The sequence below is a fragment of the Leopardus geoffroyi genome, chromosome A2 (genome assembly GCF_018350155.1).
Source record: "Leopardus geoffroyi isolate Oge1 chromosome A2, O.geoffroyi_Oge1_pat1.0, whole genome shotgun sequence".
NCBI lineage: Eukaryota > Metazoa > Chordata > Mammalia > Carnivora > Felidae > Leopardus > Leopardus geoffroyi.
In genome coordinates, this window is record NC_059331.1 from 71,230,554 (window position 1) to 71,249,960 (window position 19,407).

The 19,407-nt window shown below is 38.4% G+C and overlaps 1 protein-coding gene across 6 annotated transcripts in view; it reads right to left on the minus strand.

Annotated features, from left to right (window-relative positions):
* The window catches only part of HECW1 (HECT, C2 and WW domain containing E3 ubiquitin protein ligase 1), a 422,849-nt gene that overhangs the window by 111,734 nt on the left and 291,708 nt on the right, over nucleotides 1–19,407 (minus strand). For all 6 annotated transcript variants that reach the window (XM_045494336.1, XM_045494331.1, XM_045494332.1 and 3 more), the window contains 2 exons: nucleotides 2,266–2,408; nucleotides 176–276 (listed from right to left, as the gene is read on the minus strand). In XM_045494336.1, coding sequence (XP_045350292.1) covers nucleotides 176–276; nucleotides 2,266–2,408 — 244 coding nt within the window. The remainder of the gene's footprint in view (nucleotides 1–175; nucleotides 277–2,265; nucleotides 2,409–19,407) is intronic.

The window sequence follows — 19,407 nt, forward strand, 5'->3', positions numbered from 1 at the left end:
AGGGGACAGCAATCTGGTTTCCAGAACAGATCACTGGCTTCTGGGCCTCAAATGGAGAAGAGAGAGAACCACAAAACCTAGGACATGTCTGGAGAGAACCACGGTTATTGTATTTTAGAGAAAGGAACACACTGACCCTCTGCTAGGACAAGACATGAATTCATGCCAAAAATACCTGGGTGGATGGAAGAAGTGATCTCAAATCGGAATTGCAGCTGTCCACTCACATGATCTGTTGGAAGCCTGCGGCCAAGTGTATAGCTGACCACCCTATCCCTAGAAGGAAATAAGCACCATTACAGATCTGGTCAATACCTCTCCTTAAAGATTCTACAGCATGGTTTCTATGCCAGTGGGTGAAGTAGGCAAGCCCAGGGAGGCCCTGCTAATAGGAGGTGATGATCCACTCAGGTACATAGGAAATGGTCTTAAGGTAAAGATGGGAAATTACATCTGCTCAACAACAATGTAAAACTTCAAGGAAATCCCTCTCGGATATTGTAAAGCAGAAGTCAGCAAACTACAGTCCAGGGGCCAAATTTGGCCCACCACCTATTTTTATAAAGCCATGAGTTTTTTACATTTTAAAATGGTTGGGAAAAAAAGCAAAAGAAGAATATTTTGTGACACATGAAAATTGTATGAAATTCCAATTTCAGTTCCCCAAATAAAAGCTTTATTGGAATGCAGCCATGCTTATTAGTTTACTTATCATCTGGGGCTGCTTTCATGCTACAATGGCAGAGGTGAGTAGTCAGAGACTATATGGTCCACAAAACCTAAAATATTTACTACCTGGCCCTTAACAGAAAGTTACCTGCCAACCTGTGTTCTAAGCCAAAAGAAGCCCCCCAAAAGACAACAATAACAACAAAAAAGATGGGTATCTTTGCTTGCTTTTCCTGTGCAGGCTGATATTTCCCAAATATGCCCTTAATAATGGACATCGCCAGCAACAGATACATATCTTGCGGTACATATATGCAATGTCTAACAAAATATGCCATCATGGTTACTGGAGTAACCTCCTCCATGTGAGGAGCTGTGGAGTGCTTCAGAAGGTGGTCTGCTGCAGGATGGACCGAAGCAAGACTTGTAGGCTGGTGTCCAACTACACCAACATCACGGCCCCATATATAGACCTTGAAACTCCACCCTGGTCTGTTTATAGGACTTCAGGGCAAGCAGAGAGCCATTGAAGGGCTGGGGTGTTACAGGCAAAGGAATTGAGGGAGCCTTCTGAGTTGCCTTTATTTTAAAAATCATGTTATATTCTATTAAAAAAAAATGAACAGTTTAGAGCAGTTTAGTCTCTATGTACCAGGGACTGCTTTGCATTCTTTATGTACATTTGTTTGCTTGTTTAATCCTGTGAGGATTTCCATAAATGGAAAGTGCAAACCCTGTGTTTGACACATGGTTGTAGCTCCATAAATGTCTCTACCTTTGGCTTGAGAGTTAATGGCATGTCTATATGCATACAGCTGTACACGTGGTTCTAATTAAGTGTCTCCATGATAATCATTAGTGATTCCAAAGTCCTGAAAATCCAAAAAGCTTTAATTGAAGACACTTGGAAATTCTGTAAATTCTCCTCATTCCTTTGATATCCTTCTAAGGATTATATTGTATAGCATAGCATACATTTATGGCTAGAGAGCCATACCCAGTGTTTTCAAATAGAGTAGCTGTTAACTAAGGAAACACATATTATATATAAATATTTGACCTGGTAAGAGTTCACTTTAATGAGAATCATGAGTGGAGATGAATGTAAAAGATACAGAAACATTCTTATATACAAATGAATTCTGTGAGTAACATAATTGCAGTTGCCCATGACAATTCATGCTTTTAAAATTTCATACATACTATCTAGCATTTTCTAAGTCTCTCTACTCTAGTAACCTAGCATTTGATCTTGTAATACAAACATCTCAAATGATTAAATCCCACAAGCAGAAATAATATTCTTCATGGTAAAACAAATTTTTAATTTCTACCTGTCTAGAAAAATGCCCCATTAAGGGCTTCTTTCAATATTGTCTTAGGATTTTCTGCTCTCTTGTGTAAGTAACCAGTGGTACAGAAAAGGGGAAAGGTAAGGGTTTGTTTAACTGAATGTTGTGGCTCGAGCAACAGAATTAATGGGAGAAGCCAAAGAGATTCAATACCACCATGAGACTATATTATTGCAGCTTGCAGGCCTCCCTTCATCTGCTCACTGAAGCCTTAGTGATAGTGAGGTCTCAGTCACAGGTTTACCCTATGGCGTGTCTCTCCAGGAGTCTTTGAACGGGCATCGACAGCTTTCCCAAGAAGCGCTTGATGATGGGGCGGCTCTTAGCAAACTTGTCTTTCACCTCAATTTCCAGTACATCAGTGGGCAAGGACACAAAGCTGAATTGCTGCAATGAAATTATATGTCACATCAATTAACTGAGAGGTGCAAGGGCTGGCCAATTCCCAGCCCATCTGCCTTGGATGAAGTCATTATAAAACATCCCAGTGGCAATATATATATCAAGGTCTTAGAAATGCTGTGAGCCCTATTTATTCAGTAAATGAATAACAGTAATATTGAGGTACTTCTTCAATGCTTAAAAATAAGGCTATTCTCTGAGATTCAAATAATAAAAACAACTCACCTTAAGGAGAAAGAGGCCACTTAAGCCTCACTATACTAAAGGTATTAACATATTTAAAGAAAGAACAAGCACAAACTCACCTATTATTAAGGAAATACACTTTAAACCGTAACAAAATACCCTTTTTTAATGATTATAATGGCAGAGATTTAAAATATTTGATAGTACCTTGCATTCTTGAGAGTGGAAAGAGAACTCTCACACTGTATTGATGTACAATCCCATTCAATTGATTCAAACTTTGGGACGGGAATCGACAATATTTATTGACGTTTAAGCTGCAAATTCCCTGCAAGTCAGAATTCTAATTCTGGAATTTTCCCTCTAAATTAATTTGCACAAGTGTGCAAATTATACATTTTATAAGGATGTTCACTGGAGCATTAATAGTAGCAAAAGACTGGAAAGGCCAAAAATGTCTATCAACAGGAAACCAGTTTAAATTAAGGATACTAAATCTTTGAAATTGACAACTCTGCTCTCGTTCAAAAGAAACACGTAAATATGCACCAACATGAATAGATAATTGAAAAACAAAGTAAAAAAGCAAGATGTTAAGAATATGAAGAGTGGGATTTCATTTGTACTTGGAACTGCAAAGAAAATGCCTGGATGGGTTTACTCCAAACTCAACCCAAGAAGGTAGGCTAGTAGGGAGGACAGAATGCAGACCTTTTTCATTTGATTCTAAATTGTTCATTTTTAAAGTAGCATGCCTTATGACTTTTAAAATAAAGGCAAAAACAATTAAAGAAGATTGTGACTATCAGGAGTTGACATGGCCAGCAATGAGAGTATAGAAAAGGAATAAACAACCTAACTTTATACCTAAAGGAGCCAGAAAAAGAAGAACAAACAGAACCCAAACCCAGCAGAAGGAAGGAAACAATAAAGACTAGAGCAGAAAGAAATAATATAGATACTAAAAAAAAAAAAACCCAATAGAACAGACCGATGAAACCAGGAGTTGTTTTTTTGGAAAAAAAACCAATAAAATTGATAAACCTCTAGCTAAACTCATGAGAGAGAGAGAAAGAGAGAGAGAGACAGAGACAGAGACAGAGAGATAGAGAGAGACAGAGAGAACTCAAATAAACAAAATCACAAATGAGAGAGGAGAAATAACACCTAACATCATATAAACAATTATAAGAGAATATTATGAAAATTTTATTCCAACAAATTGGACAACCTAGAAGAAATGGATAAATTCCTAGAAACATATAACCTACCAAAACTGGAGCAGGAAGAAACAGAAAATTTAAACAGACCAATTCAAGGAAATTGAATCACTAATCAAAAACTCCCGACAAAGAAAAGTCCAGGACCAGATGGCTTCATAAGGGAATTCTATCAAACATTTAAAGAAGAGTTGATATCAATTATTCTCAAACTATTCTAAAAAATAGAAGAGGAAGGAAAACTTCCAAATTTATTCTATGAGGTCAGCATTACCCTAATACCAAAACCAGATAAAGATATAACAAATAAACAGAAGTACAGGCCAATATTCCTGATGAACATAGAGCAAAAATCCTCAAGAATATACTAGCAAACTGAATTCCACAATACATTAAAAAAATCATTCAGGACAATCAAGTGGGATTTATTCCTGGGATGCAAAGGTGGTTCAATATTCACAAAGCAATCAGCATGATACTTCACATCAGTAAAAGAAAGGATAAAAAACCATATGATCATTTCAATAGATGCAGAAAAAGCATTTGACAAAGTACATCCATTCATGATACAAGCCCTCAACAAAGTAAGTTTACAGGGAACATACCTCAACGTAATAAAGGCTTTATATGAAAACCCACAGTGAACATCATACTCAGTGGAGAACAACTGACAGCTTTTCCCCTAAGGTCAGGATCAAGACAAAGATGTCTACTCTTACCACCATTATTTAACATAGTACTGTCAGTTCTAGCCACAACAATCACACAACAAAAAGAAATAAAAGGCATCCATGTTGGTAAGGAAGAGGTAAAATTTTCACTATCTCCAGATGACATGGCATTCTATATAGAAAAACCGAAAGATTCCACCAAAACACTGCTAGAACTGATAAATGAATTCAGTAAAGTCACAGGATACAAAATCAATGTACATAAACCTGTTACATTTCTATACACTAATAATGAAGCAGTAGAAAGAGAAGTTAAGAAAACAATCCCATTTACAATTATAACAAAAATAATAAAATACCTAGGAAAAGACTTAGCCAAAGAGGTGAAAGTCTAAAAACTGTAAAACATTGATGAAAGAAATTGAAGAAGGCACAAAGAAATGGAAAGACATTCCATGCTCATGGGTTAGAATAACAAATATTGTTAAAATGTCTCTATTACCCAAAGCAAGCTACAGAGTTAATGCAATGCCTATCAAAATACTAGCATTTTTCACAGAACTGGAACAAACAATCCTAAAATTTGTATTGAATCACAAAAGACCTTGAATAGTGAAAGCAATCTTAGGAAAGCAAAACTGGAGAAAAACTACCTCCAGACTTCATGTCATACTACAAAGCTTTAATAATCAAAACAACATGGTACTGGCACAAAAATAGACATATAGATCAATGGAGCAGAATAGAAAACCCAGAAATAAACCCACAATTATATGGTCAATTAATCTTGACAAAGGAGGAAAGAATATGCAGTGGGAAAAAGATAGTCTCTTCAACAAAAGATATTGTGAAAACTGGACAGAAACATGCAAAAGAATCAAACTGGACCATTTTCTTACACCATACACAAAAATGAATTCACAAATGGATAAAAGACCTAAATGTGAGAACTAAAACCACAAAAATCCTAGAATAGAGCATAGGCAGTAATTTCTCTGACATCAGGTATAGCAAAATTTTTCTAGATATATCTCCCGAGGCAAGGGAAATAAAAGCAAAAATAAACTATTGAGACTACATCAAAATAAAAAGCTGCTGTACAGTAAAGGAAATAGTCAATAAAACTAAAAGGCAGCCTATGGAATGGAAGAAGATATTTGCCAATGACACATCCGATAAAGGGTTAGCATCCAAAATACATAAAGAACTTTTAAAATTCAACACCCCAAAAACAAATTATCCAGTTTAAAAATGGGCAGAAAATATGAGCAGGCATTTCTCCAAAGAAGACATCCAGACACATGAAAAGATGCTCAACACTACTCATCATCAGGGAAATGCAAATCAAAACTTAATGAGATATCACCTCACACCTATCAGAATTTCTAAAATTAACAACACAAGAAACAACAAATGTTGATGAGGATTTGGAGAAAAAGGAACCCTTGTATACTACTGGTGGGAATGTAAACTGGTGAAGCCACTGTAGAAAACAGCATGGATGTTCCTCAAAAAATTAAAAATAGAACTTAAATTAAAAAAAAAAACTAATTCAAAAGGATATATGACCCCTATGTTTATTGCTTCATCATTTACAATAGCCAAATTATGGAAGCAGTCCATGTGTCCATTGCTAGATGAATGGATAAAGAAGATGTGGCATATATATATATATATATATATATATATATATATATATTCATTCGTGGAATAATGGGATATTATTCAGCCATAAAAATGAATGAAATCCTTGCCATTTACAACAATGTGGATGGAGCTAGAGAAAGTAATGTTACATGAAGTAAGTCCTAGAAAGACAAATACCATGTGATTTCACTCATATGTGGCATTTAAGAAACAAAACAAATGAGCAAAGGGGAAAAAAGAGAGAGAAAGAGAGAGACAAACCACGAAACAGACTCTGCACTGTAGAGAACAAACTGATGGTTACCAGAAGGGAGGTGGGTGGGGGGATGGGTGAAATAGGTGATGGAGATAAGGAGTGCACTTGTCCTGATGAGTACAGGGTGATCTATGGAATTGTTGAATCACTATCTTGTACACTGGAAACTAATATAATACGGTATATTAATCACACTGGAATTAAAATAAAGCTTGACAAGTAAAAACATAAAAATAAAAATAAAGTGTAGGAAAGGAGAGGGAGGTACATGTTGGCATTGCCCAGCTCAGACTATCTGGGGAAGAGAGTGTTAATGATACTGAACATCACAGTACTCTTAAGCAAGGGCTGTGTAACAGCTGAAATATATAATTATTTCTTTTTATTGTGATTCATTTCTAATAGGAATCTTTTAACTTTAGTTGATTTCTAATTACAGAGATTAAATACGTTAAGCGTGCTAATGTTAAAATCTCCTTTGTACGGTGATGATGGGTTACGGTGTGCTGCATTAACAACCAAATTCCGAGTTTCAGTGACTTTTGATGGTAAAGTTTTGTTCCTAGCTCACTCTGCCACTGAGGGCTGGCAGAGGCCTCTGCTCATTAGTTATTCAAGAAGCCAGGGTGATGGAGCAGACATCCCCTCAAAAGTTGCCAGCTACAGTGGAGAAAAGAGAACTCTGGAGTGTCTTCCTCCAGCAAATAAGTATTCTCTTGCAAACCCCACTCCTCATCAGGACTAGACTCATGTCTCAGCAGGAGACAATCCTATAGTGTGTCTGGAGGTGGAGAATTACTTGGCAAACAGCGCTAATGACTTCCATACCTCCATGCTGTGCTTCTAATTTCCATTATACACTAGTTTAGTTCACTTCTATACAATTCCTAAGAACCAATCATTCCCGATACTAACAGAACAGAATTTATGGACAGGCTAAGCTTGAGGATCAATCTAGGAATAGGCACTCCTTTTAAAAGGCCTATGTAAGCAAGAATCCAGCCCCCCTAACTGTCTCAGGTCCTCAAAACTTCTGTATCTTTGATCCAGTAACTCCATTCTAAAGTGTACAATAATAAATATCCTTACCTAAATGCTTAACAATAGGTTAGGTACATTGTAGTAAATGCATATGATAGAATAGTTTATAATTTTCTAAAGTACAGTAATTTATAATAATATTATAACATGTTAAATGAAAGATAGAAAATGCTTGTTTTACAATTCTAAGTGATAAGAGCAGGAAACATTTAATTCATGATCACAAGAATATGAATTATATGAATAAAAAAACTGGAAAGAATTACAATCAATCAATTTTAATAGCAATTGTCTTACCAAGAAGGATTGTTTCCCCCTCTTTATTTTCCACATCTTGTATAATGAGCATGTGTTATTTTCATAATGGAAAATGTAATCACCTTTATTAAAATGAGTATTTCTGATTATAGCAGCCTGCACAGGACACTGAAGTCAGCTTAGCAAAACTCACTCTGAAATTTGGGGGCAATGCCTGTGTTCTCTCCTCCCTCCATAGGGACTTCCTTCTCAGCCTCTTCATATATCCATCCCTCCACCCAGGCATCAAGCTCTCCCCACTAGGCCTTTACTTCTATGCCATGGTTATTGGAGTCCATGTAAACCCCCAGCTATGTGAGGTTCTTTTAAGAACCAGTGAGCAGGGGTGCCTGGGTGCCTCAGTCGGTTAAGTATCCAACTCTTGGTTTCGGCTCAGTTCATGACCTCATGGTTCATGAATTTGACCCCACGTTGGGTTCTGCACTGACAGTGTGGATGGGCTGTTTAGCCTGGCTGCTTCTTCTGACCTGGCCTTTATGTGAAGACCCTGAAGAACCTTTGGAGTGAGATGGACTTGGCTTATATTTCTAGCTCTGCACATCCAACTTCTTGAGTCTCATTCATAACCTCTCTGAAGCTCAGCATCTTCAATTGTAGAATGAATGGGAAAAAAAGACCCACGCCATGTTAGATTAAACTGTATTCTTTTTTTTAATGTTTAGTTTTGAGAGAGAGAGCGAGCGTGAGTAGGGGAGGGACAGAGAGAGAGGGATACAAAGGATGTGAAGCAGGGTCTGCGCTGACAGCAGAGAGCTCGATGTGAGGCTCGAACTCACAAGCCATGAGATCATGACCTGAGCCAAAGTCAGATGCCTAACCAACTGAGCCACTCAGGCACCCCAAACTGTCTTCTTTCCTTCCATTTCTGCTCTATTCAGATTCCACCTGCCACATCCACTACAGATTCTACCTATGATGGAGTTACATCCCAATAAACCCATTGTAAGTTAAAGATATCATAAGTCGAAAATACATTCAGTATATCTAGCCTACTGAACATCAGTAGCTTAGCCTAGCCTGCCTTACACACGTTCAAAACACTTACCTCAGCCTACAGTTGGGCAAAATCATCTAACACAAACCTTTTTTATAATGAAATGTTGAATGCCTCATATAATATTGGATGCTGTACTGAAAGTGAAAACAGAATGGTTGTAAAGTATTCTGGTTGTTGACCCTCACGATCGTGTGGCTGACTGGGAGCATCACTAGATAAGCCAAGCATCACAAGAGAGTATCACACATGTATTGCTAGCCCAAGAAGAGATCAAAATAAAAAAATTTGTAGTATGGTCTCTACTGAATGGATATCACTTTTCACACCATCATGAAGTCAAAAAATTAAGTCCAGCCATCCTAAGTCAGGAACTATCTGTGCTACTTCCTTCTCCTTTTGACTTTCTAATTATTGTACTTTTTTCAAATTAACTACCTCATTTCAGCTGTTGCTTAACAACCACTAATTCTACAGCTGTTTGTAGTAATCTATATGGCCTGGTTCAAATGCCTACAGTACAGACAAAAGCTACAATTTCCTATAACTAATGTCCCCTCTGTCATTCTATTCAGAGAAATGGCATGGTTCTGGGACAAAAGAGAAATCTATGAAATGTATCTGCAAAAGATCTTTGGAAAAGATGCACTATTGATCCAAGCCCTGTTTTGGGAATTTTATCTTTTTTTTTTTTTTTTTTTTTTTTTAATCCCAGTTCACCTGTGAAAGATAACCAATGTAGCAAATGAAGGAGCCAATCCTGAACATTCTTAGGGTTTAAATTCTGGCCACTTCATCTTTTCGTTCATGAGCGTCTAAGAACAACTGTAACGGTGTTGGGAAATGTGATAAAAAAGACCACAAATGACCTGTGAGCTGGACCCAGATGTTCAGAGGCTCCTCACCCCCACCCTGTCCTTGGAACGTGGGTTCGGCTTGCCTTTCTCACTCCCAGAGCCTGCTCCAAGGACATAGGCTTGAGATGGTGATGTGATGGTGAAAATATCTTCCTGGCACATGTGACTGAACCCAGTTAAAACCTCTTTATGAGCTTTTAAGATTTGGAGGGTGGCGTGGGGGATCTACTTGTCTTGCTGCTGCCCAAAGCATGCCTCATATGTAAGTTCCCTTTGCTATTTTTAAAACTGCCAACTACTAACCTGGCCTGACAAGCCTCTTTCCTCCTCTCTCTCTGCCCTCTGCCTATGGGGGCCAATTTCAGATTATACCTGGGAAGCTTCCTAGAGAGTTGTGAGCACATGCATGGACCAACCAATACATAAATGGCTCCTTATGTCTGCATAAACATGAGACTATCCTAAACAAAGGTGTCTCCAGGGTCAGATAGTAAAGTTCCATAGGTTACCTTTCCATTAGAGCAGCGGATTCTCTTTCTTGGCTGTACTTTAGGCACCAAGGGTCAGATCTCTTATACTTGGTCAACAAGGGCAGAAATAAAGCTGTCCAAGGCCCAATGCCTGGGCATGAGCTGGAGTGATACATGCAGTATTCCTAGAGCATCAAGTTTCCTTTTGGCTAAAAGGAAACTTCACATAAAAGTAAACTTTCAAACAAAAAGTTTACTTTTTGCTTGAGCACAGATTGTTGGGACTCTTATTTCTGTTTTCAGCCATTGGTACTCAACCCTGGTTCTCCTCAGCATAATCAGGGGAGCTTTCACAAAAATACCCATGACTGGATCCCATTTGTGACTAATTAAATTAGATTCCCTTGGGAATGGAGCTGGGTCCTGGTAGTGTTTCTAGCTTCCCAGGTTATTTTGCTGTGCACCCAGGGTGAAGAGTCATAGTTCTCTCAATAATGATCCATTTTAACTTCCAATAATCTCATTGTTGGCAACTTCTCCTTCGATCTAATCTAGATCTTTTTCTGTGACTTAAATATTTAGCCCAATGATTTATAACCTATTCTTCAATCCCCAGTTTAATATATATATATATTTTTTGTCTTGGCATTCTTAACAATAGCAGTGGATGGTAGTGCGTCTCTACTCAGTAGATGTCAGTAATACTTCCCAAGTTGTGACAACCAAAAATGTGTCCAGAAATTGCCCAACGTCCCCTGAGGGACAAAATCACCATTGTTGAGAACCACTGATGTAGGCCATATTCAGTTTTCCAGAGAGATGTTAAGACTGGTGTTGCAATATGTGAGGGAATTTATTTATTTTGGTTGCACCGTTACTCAATAGGCCATTTATAGAAATAACATAATTTATTATGTTCCATGTTGCTTCATAAAAAAAGAGGCAATTTTTTTTTATAAAAAGAACCCCCATGAATTGAACTTATTGAAAAAAAAGAGTAGCTAACTACAGGGAATATTTAGTTGGCAATTATATAAACTGGCAGCAGTTCCATAATGGGCAATTGAGGCAGAAGTTAAATGTCGCTAATAAAGGAACCAATGACTCAGAAGAAGGGGAACATTATACACTCACAAACACTTGTTGAGCACTGGCTCTGAGCTGGGTACTGGTGGCACAGCCACTACCCTTAAGTGTTTGGGGCCATAGATCTTTTACCTTAACAGTCACAGTATGTATGCTGTAAGTAGACAACCCTAAGACAGGAAGTACTTTTAGTGAAGGTCTGCAAAGGCTCATCCAGATGGAGGAATACAGAGAGGATCCATAATGGTGGGGAGGAGCCTGATAGACAAGTAGAGATGACTTCTCAGAGGATGCGATGTCTTAACTGAGACTTAACAGATAAGCAGACAGACAACTGCCAGGTGAAGAAGATGTGGGAAGAACATTCCAGGGAGAGAGAGTGCCATGGGCAAGGGATTGAAATTCACAGAATTCACAGGTCCCTCTGGGGACTGAGGGTGGTTCACTGCATCTAGGCCCTAGGGGGGATCTTGTTGTAAGGTAAAACTGGATAGAGAAGTAGGATCCAAATCATGAACAGCTTCCTGTCTAGAGCTGGGATTTATCCCAAAGGCATCAGGGAGCAACTAAAGGATCTGAATCATGCAAATGAGACACACTGAGGTCTGCATTTGAGAAATGAGGTAGGGCTGAGGAGGTGGCCTATACATAGGTCAGACCTGTAGGCGGGCAGATCAGGTGAGACAAGTAAGATATGGGGAGGAAGCCTGGCAGGGAAGGAGGAGAGGGTGGCCAGTGAGAGCTGTGGTATGTAAGAGAGAAAGAAGCCACAAATTCCTAAGATTGGATTCCCAAGATTGAGGACATGTGGGAGGGCTAATAGCTAGGAATGAAGAAAGGGGATGAGTGACTGAATGTCCCAAAGTAATCAGGGAACAGAATGATGGAAATAGAGGGTTGCATATGCAAGGACAGTTGACTGTAAGAACTTGTGACATTTTAACAAGATCTAGGGTATAAGCATCGGAGTTGATGGTTGCTGATGAATGGAAGTGAAGGTCAAAAAGACCAAGGAGATTGAGGAAAATAGTATCTCTAATAGGTCACTCATGGACCATGATCAACCATACTAATAGCAGGTCTTGGGTAGAAAGGGAAGATAGTACCACAGGTAGAAATGTCTCTATTGGCCATGGCTGAGTAAGTAATGGGACTTATTATTGCCTCAATGTAGCTAAGATGATACAGATATCAATGTGAGGGTGGAACTTTAATAAAAAATAAGTAAATAGTTGTGGGAAATTTAAGAGATATGTTCAACATGATCTGGAAAGTATTTTCACTTGGATGCTTAGGGAGGGGTATGAGAAAAGATGACCCCAGTCTGAGACAGCAGAAGTATAGTGACTCATTTATAAACTTATGCAAGTCAGGAAAGGTTGAGAACTGAAAATTAGTAGGGATGGTTAATTCAGGTGATGTTGCTTTTGAAGAGGTAGGAAGATATTCAGGAGTAAGGCAGGAACACCAACTAGAAGCCAAGATTATATAACTGGTGATGTGGGAGTAAGAGTGGTCCTAACTGTTATGTGAAATAGGTCAGTTACAAGGGCACCCAGTTTTGCTTCTCCTCTATTGCAGTGGGGCATAAAGGGGAAATAAGACACCAGTTCTGTTCACAAGAGGCTGCCTGGTACCATCCAGCCAACACCATTGTTCATTGCTAATGAAAGTTAAATGGACTAGGCCTGCTGCTTCCCGTGCAAAAGTTCTCCAAGGAGAAGGAAAGCAGGAAAGAAGTAAATGGAGCATGCAAACTGGGCAGCTACTCTTCCTTGGAGCCTTGCATAGTACGTGGCTTTCAATCCAGGTGGCACTGTTCATTGAGTTTAAAAATGGCTCTCAAAAACAAGGCTGCCTAAAGTCAAGGATAGAAAAACAAATTCATTAGTAGAGCAATAATTGAATCAAGAGAAACTTTTTTTTCTCTCTCATTAGCAACCACACTGTTTTATACTAAAAAGTGGTGCCCTTGGAGTCTGGGTGTAGGAGAAGACCTGCCCCTCTAAGCGATGTGTGGCTTGACTCTGTGCTAGGAAGGGAGTGCCAGAGACAATCCTTCTGGGACATGAGCCTTGTAATTGCAGGGAATCTAGCTGTTTTGAATAATAAGGGCTGCTCTTACAAATTTGTGATATACAGGAAGTTTCTATTTCTTATAAGAGCAAATGAACCGGATCTTGGCAGGGCTTCAACCATCTCTATATGAGCCTCTAAGAATCTTAAGTTTCATAATAGAATATTATTAATTTTATTTGCAGGCACTGCTATGGCAAAGTTAGGCCAAGATTTACTCATGGTTTGGTCGGTGGGAAGCAAGATCTGTATGTGTGTGCATGTAAATATGTAATGTGTATATGGTTATATATTACACATAAAATATATCAATGCAAAAGTGCATATTATACATACATGCAATCTATCTTCAACCATATCTATATCCAGGTCCTTGTCCACATCTACAACTACATCTCTATTCTTTGGCTTCTGAAGACGATTCCTTAAAAACACCTATTAAGAAGGAATGGGATTAAATTACTAGATTGGGAACAAAGACCAAAGTTTGCCATGTGGTCATAAGCAACTTAACTAACTTTTCTGTCTCTACCTTATGGTAACTCTGACAGTTTTACCATCTGCACATGTTTTGTTGGTAAATTGCCTTCATCACTGATGTAATTCCTCAACTGTGGGTCTTGGGCCAACCTGAATGTTCTCTCACCTGCAGGAGCCCATCCAGTCAGTCAGAGTCTAAACTCTCAGTTTACTAACTCTCCATTATCTCCTCTTCACTTTGGCTGCCCTCGCCATTCCTAACTGGTCTCCCTGTCTTCATTATGGTTGCCAGTAAACCTATGTCTCTGAAACACAGATCTGATCATTTAATTCTTCTGGTAATAACTTCATTTTTCTTCTCATTTTCAGGATGAAATCTAACTGTTCTAATGACATGTCCAGCTCCTGCCAACCTTTCCAGGTCCATTTAACATACTCGTTCCCTGAAGACCTTATTTTCTTTCACACATTTTCAGACTTACTATTTGCCTGGGAGGTGTTCTTCCCCAGCTTCCTGGCCATGCTACTTCTATGCATCTTTTAAAATCCCATTCACATAAAATTTATTCTGTGAAGCCTTTTCTGACTTTGGGAACCATCAAAAGAGGCAGATATTCTTCTGCTTCAACATCTTCTTTATAGTTTATTTACATTCTTGTGGTTAATAAGGATACACATGTAGTATCTGCTTTTAGTAAACCTCTTTGTGCACAGAAGCCACACATTACCTTTGTATTGAGCACATCAATAAATGAGGTAATGAATGACTTCTGAGGTAATTCCACTCCATATGAGACACCAATGCCGCAAAAGTGAAATACAATCCAAGCTGGTGGGTGAGCCAAAATATTCTATGAACACTAGACTGAAACATCAGTGTCCAAGCCATACTAGTTATTGTTCTGGCAGAAAAATCTAAGGATTATATTACAGTGAACTATTATATGAACTATTATATATATATACATATATATACACACATATACATATATATACATATACATATACACATATGTATATGTGGAGAGAGAGAAACAGTTAATCAAATATAAGGATTATGCTATAGTGGACTTTGCCGAAATAAAAGGAAAGTGAAATTCTATTTGTGTGTGTGATATGGATACCCACAGGCTGTCAATGAAGAATTAATAAATATGGTAGGGAGAATTCTGACATGAACCCTCAAGATTCTCCCTCCCCACCCATCCCATATAATCCCCTCCACAGAGTAGTTGGAGCTTGTTAACATCATAGATGCCACATCCACAATTAGGTTAATTAATTAATTAATTTGAATTAATACAAAAGAAGATAATCTTGGTGGGCCTGACATAATCAGGTGAGCCCTTTAAAAAAGACTGGGCATTTTTTGAAGTCAGAGGGATGGAAAGTGTGAGAGGGATTTGATGCAAGGGAGAGTCTCCATTACTGGTTTTGACAATGGACACAGCCACATGGCAAGGACCAGAGAACAGCCCCTAGTAGCTGAGAGTTGTCTCCAACCAACAACCTGCATGGTCTTGAAAATAATCTTTTCTCTAAACAAGGTTAGATGAAGACACAGGTCAGCTAACACCTTGATTTAAGTCTCTTGGAACCCTGAGCAGAGAACCTGTTAGGTGGGCCCAGATTTCTGACTTACAGGACTATGAGATACTAAATAGCTGTGGTTTTATGTTGCTAAATTTGTGGTAATTCGTTACACAATAATAGAAACCTAACACAATAATCTAAAATAGGGTAAGTAACAGCAGGATGAGGAGACTTTCTGAATATGTATGTGGAGTTATTTTTTGATATTTAGTATTTAAATCTGTGTACTGTAGTATCTCCTAACTGGTTTCCACATGATGATGAGACTTCCCCCCAAAAAAAGAAAGAGAGAGAGCTCTGATGAGAAGCACTGGGCTAAACAGGGGAAACCGTTCTTTACTGGCTGGAACACAAAGGCTTTAATTATACAAATGTGCATCATAAGTCTGCAAGATAGAATGCAGTATTTCCATATTTGACTGTGGCACCTTCCTGGGCATGTGCGTGCACGTGTGTGTATGTGTGTGTTGTTCTGTGTAGACTGTTATTAGGTAAATCATAGTTTGGGAAATTGGTGTTTTTGTGTCCAATTATAGTTCAAAGTGCTGAGGGAAAAATAACTGTCAACTTAGAGTTTTATACCTACTAAACTCTCATTCAAGAGTGAAGAAAAATAAAAACATTTTCAAATAATAAAGACTTAGAGAGTTTACCATCTACAAATTTTCAGGGCCTTTTTTCAGACTTATAATTTATAAATTGCAAATCAAGGCATCAGATTAATAAAAAGAGATATGCTAGAGATATAAAAATCATACATATATATACATTAACATAGCCTCCACATTTGTGTATATTTTGTATATATTTTTATGAACAACTTTATTAGAATAAACAGAAAACAAATATATAACAGGTACTTTCTAGAAAAATTGTAAAGTAAATTCAAGAGGAAATAGGAAACCTGAATAAATTACAACATTAAAAAATTGTCACCAGGTCATTTTATAAGTAAATTTTACCAAAACTCCTTGGAATAGATAATCTCTATCTTATATAAACTATTCAAATTAAAAATAAAAAAAAGACAGCTACCCAAATGGTCTGCTGAGGATCATCTTTGATACAAACTGCACAATGATTCAAGAAAAGAAAATTAAGGACATTTATTAGCATAGATAGTTGCAAAAATCCTAAATAAAATTGGCTGCAAATCAAAAGCAGTATTTATATGACAAATACCAAAGTATGGCTTCCAGGCTGAACACTACCTGTGTGACCCTTCCTCTGAGGTCAGAAGCCCTTTTCTCCTTGGTCATTACTAATGTTCTTCTAGAAGGTGCACAAGGCTTTGGACATTTACATTATGTGCTAACTTTATCTTTGTACTAAAATATTTTTCTGATTTCATTTTTCTCGCTTATATTAAATATATCTTATCATGCTGTATGGTATGCATTTTGTGGGTGTCCAGGAATAAGAAGAGAATTGAATGTTTAAAATGGTATGTTATAGGGCACCTGGGTGGCTCAGTTGGTTAAATATCCCACTCACGGTCATTAGATCAAGCCCTGCATGGGGTTCTGAGCTGACAGTGCTGAGCCTGCTTGGGATTCTCTCTCTCCCTCTTTCTCTATGCCCTTCCCTCACTCATGCACACAGGTACACACACTCTCTCTTTCTAAGTAAATAAATAAACAAAAGATATAAAATGGTATATTTAAAGGTGAATATTTGAAAGGGTTTATATGCTGTGTGGCCTCAGATTTGGTATTTGTATGCTCAGAGGAAGAGTCAGGTCACTAAGGGATCCATGTCTAAAGAGCTGGTCCAACATCTAGGGCCAGACTCCCTTCTCTTCCCTGTACCATCAGGTGGATTTACCATCTGCTCTTTAATGTTATGTGTGGGCTGCATAATATTCCCTTTCAATTGCTCTGTTAATCACTGGAATTGTGCTGTATTACTTCTGTCTGTATGTCTTTCTTACAAATGCACTAAGTTACACCCATACCCACTAATGCCTCCCTTAAATGTAATGTTTTCTTAGACAAAGATGGATATAGTTAGTGACCTAAATGTTTACCAGAAGATTTTTCCAGATACATATATTGTCTTTAAAACAAACAAAACCCCAAAAATGTGAGATTAGCTAATTAATCATGCTGGTACCATAATAATAATTTCATAATACATGAAATCAATAGCTTAACACAGTAATTCAGTTGTAACAAAATTGCAAATTAAAGTTATTGATAATATGACAAGAACTCTATTGATTTTCCCTGGTATTTTTAACATTAAAAATACCGTTATCTATATTTGCTTTTGTTCATATATCTTTATTTTTTCTAGGTAAATTACCCAAAGCACTGAAAAAGCTGAGAAAGCTAAACAGATTAAAGCCTGACATGAGTTGGGATTTATCCCTGGGGCACAGCCATTACTTCCTGCAAGACAAGAACGAGGGAGGCAAAGATGGGGATCTGCTGTAGGCCTCCCAAAAGGACAGGATCACTGTCAGAGATGGGCCTTGCTGAAACAGCATTTCTATTAAATGAGTAAGGAAAGCAAACCACAGGATTTGGCAGTTTCTATGAGTTAGTTCCCATTGGCTTTGTTTTTTTCATTCTTTCAAATAAATGTGATCACCTTGTATGAGTGTGCTAAGCACGACTGCATACCGCCTCTGAAATTCCCCAGGGCATCTCCCACCTGCCTGCTCCATCATCCCTGACCCTTGTCTTCCTTGGTTTCTAGATCCTCCCCTTTGACTCACCTGTACTTGATTTCTTTACCTCTCAAGCCTTTATGCTTAGAAATCCACCTAGATCGGGTACCTATGACTCTAGCCTCACTTTTGATTTTTGGTACCAGCTCTAGAGGATGTCATTAGCTTAACAAATTTTGATCAGTGAAAGAGGCACCACCCCATCCCATCTTTGATTTGTAGTGTTTGCAAGTTTTCTTGGTATAAATACTCCCACAGCAGACTTCACTAAATAGGCTGGGGAGAGATGTGCGTAGTGGACGCTGTGAGCCCACAAAAGTCAACTGCAGCACACTCTGACCCCATGGATGGATGTGCTGAGCCAGCCCTCACTCAGCTCGCTCTATTCATGAGACATTAGGAGGCATTGGGTTTTATTGCACTCTCAAAACCTCCACTTCTTATTTCCTCAGAGGCTGTAAAATGATGCTAACAGACAAGTATAAGGAGCACTTCAGCCAGTTGATAATCAAACCGTGTGCCTCCTGCAAAGGAAACAATCAACAAAACTAAAAGGCAACCAACGGAATGGGGAAAGATATTTGCAAATGACATATCAGACAAAGGGCTAGTATCCAAAATCTATAAAGAACTCACCAAACTCCACACCCAAAAAACAAATAATCCAGTGAAGAAATGGGCAGAAGACATGAATAGACACTTCTCTAAAGAGGACATCCAGATGGCCAACAGGCACATGAAAAGATGCTCAACGTCACTCCTCATCAGGGAAATACAAATCAAAACCACACTCAGATACCACCTCACGCCAGTCAGAGTGGCCAAAATGAACAAATCAGGAGACTATAGATACTGGCGAGGATGTGGGGAAATGGGAACCCTCTTGCACTGTTGGTGGGAATGCAAACTGGTGCAGCCACTCTGGAAAACAGTGTGGAGGTTCCTCAAAAAATTAAAAATAGATCTACCCTATGACCCAGCAATAGCACTGCTAGGAATTTACCCAAGGGATACAGGAGTGCTGGTGCGTAGGGGCCCTTGTACCCCAATGTTTATAGCAGCACTTTCAACAATGTCAAATTATGGAAAGAGCCTAGGTGTCCATCAACTGATGAATGGATAAAGAAGTTGTGGTTTATATATACAATGGAATACTACATGGCAATGAGAAAGAATGAAATATGGCCTTTTGTAGCAACGTGGATGGAACTGGAGAGTGTTACGTTAAGTGAAATAAGTCATACAGAGAAAGACAGATACCATATGTTTTCACTCTTATGTGGATCCTGAGAAACTTAACAGAAGACCATGGGGGAGGGGAAGGGGGAAAAAAGTTAGAGAGGGAGGGAGGCAAACCATAAGAGAGTCTTAAAAACTGAGAATAAACTGAGGGTTGATGGGGGGTGGGAGGGAGGGGA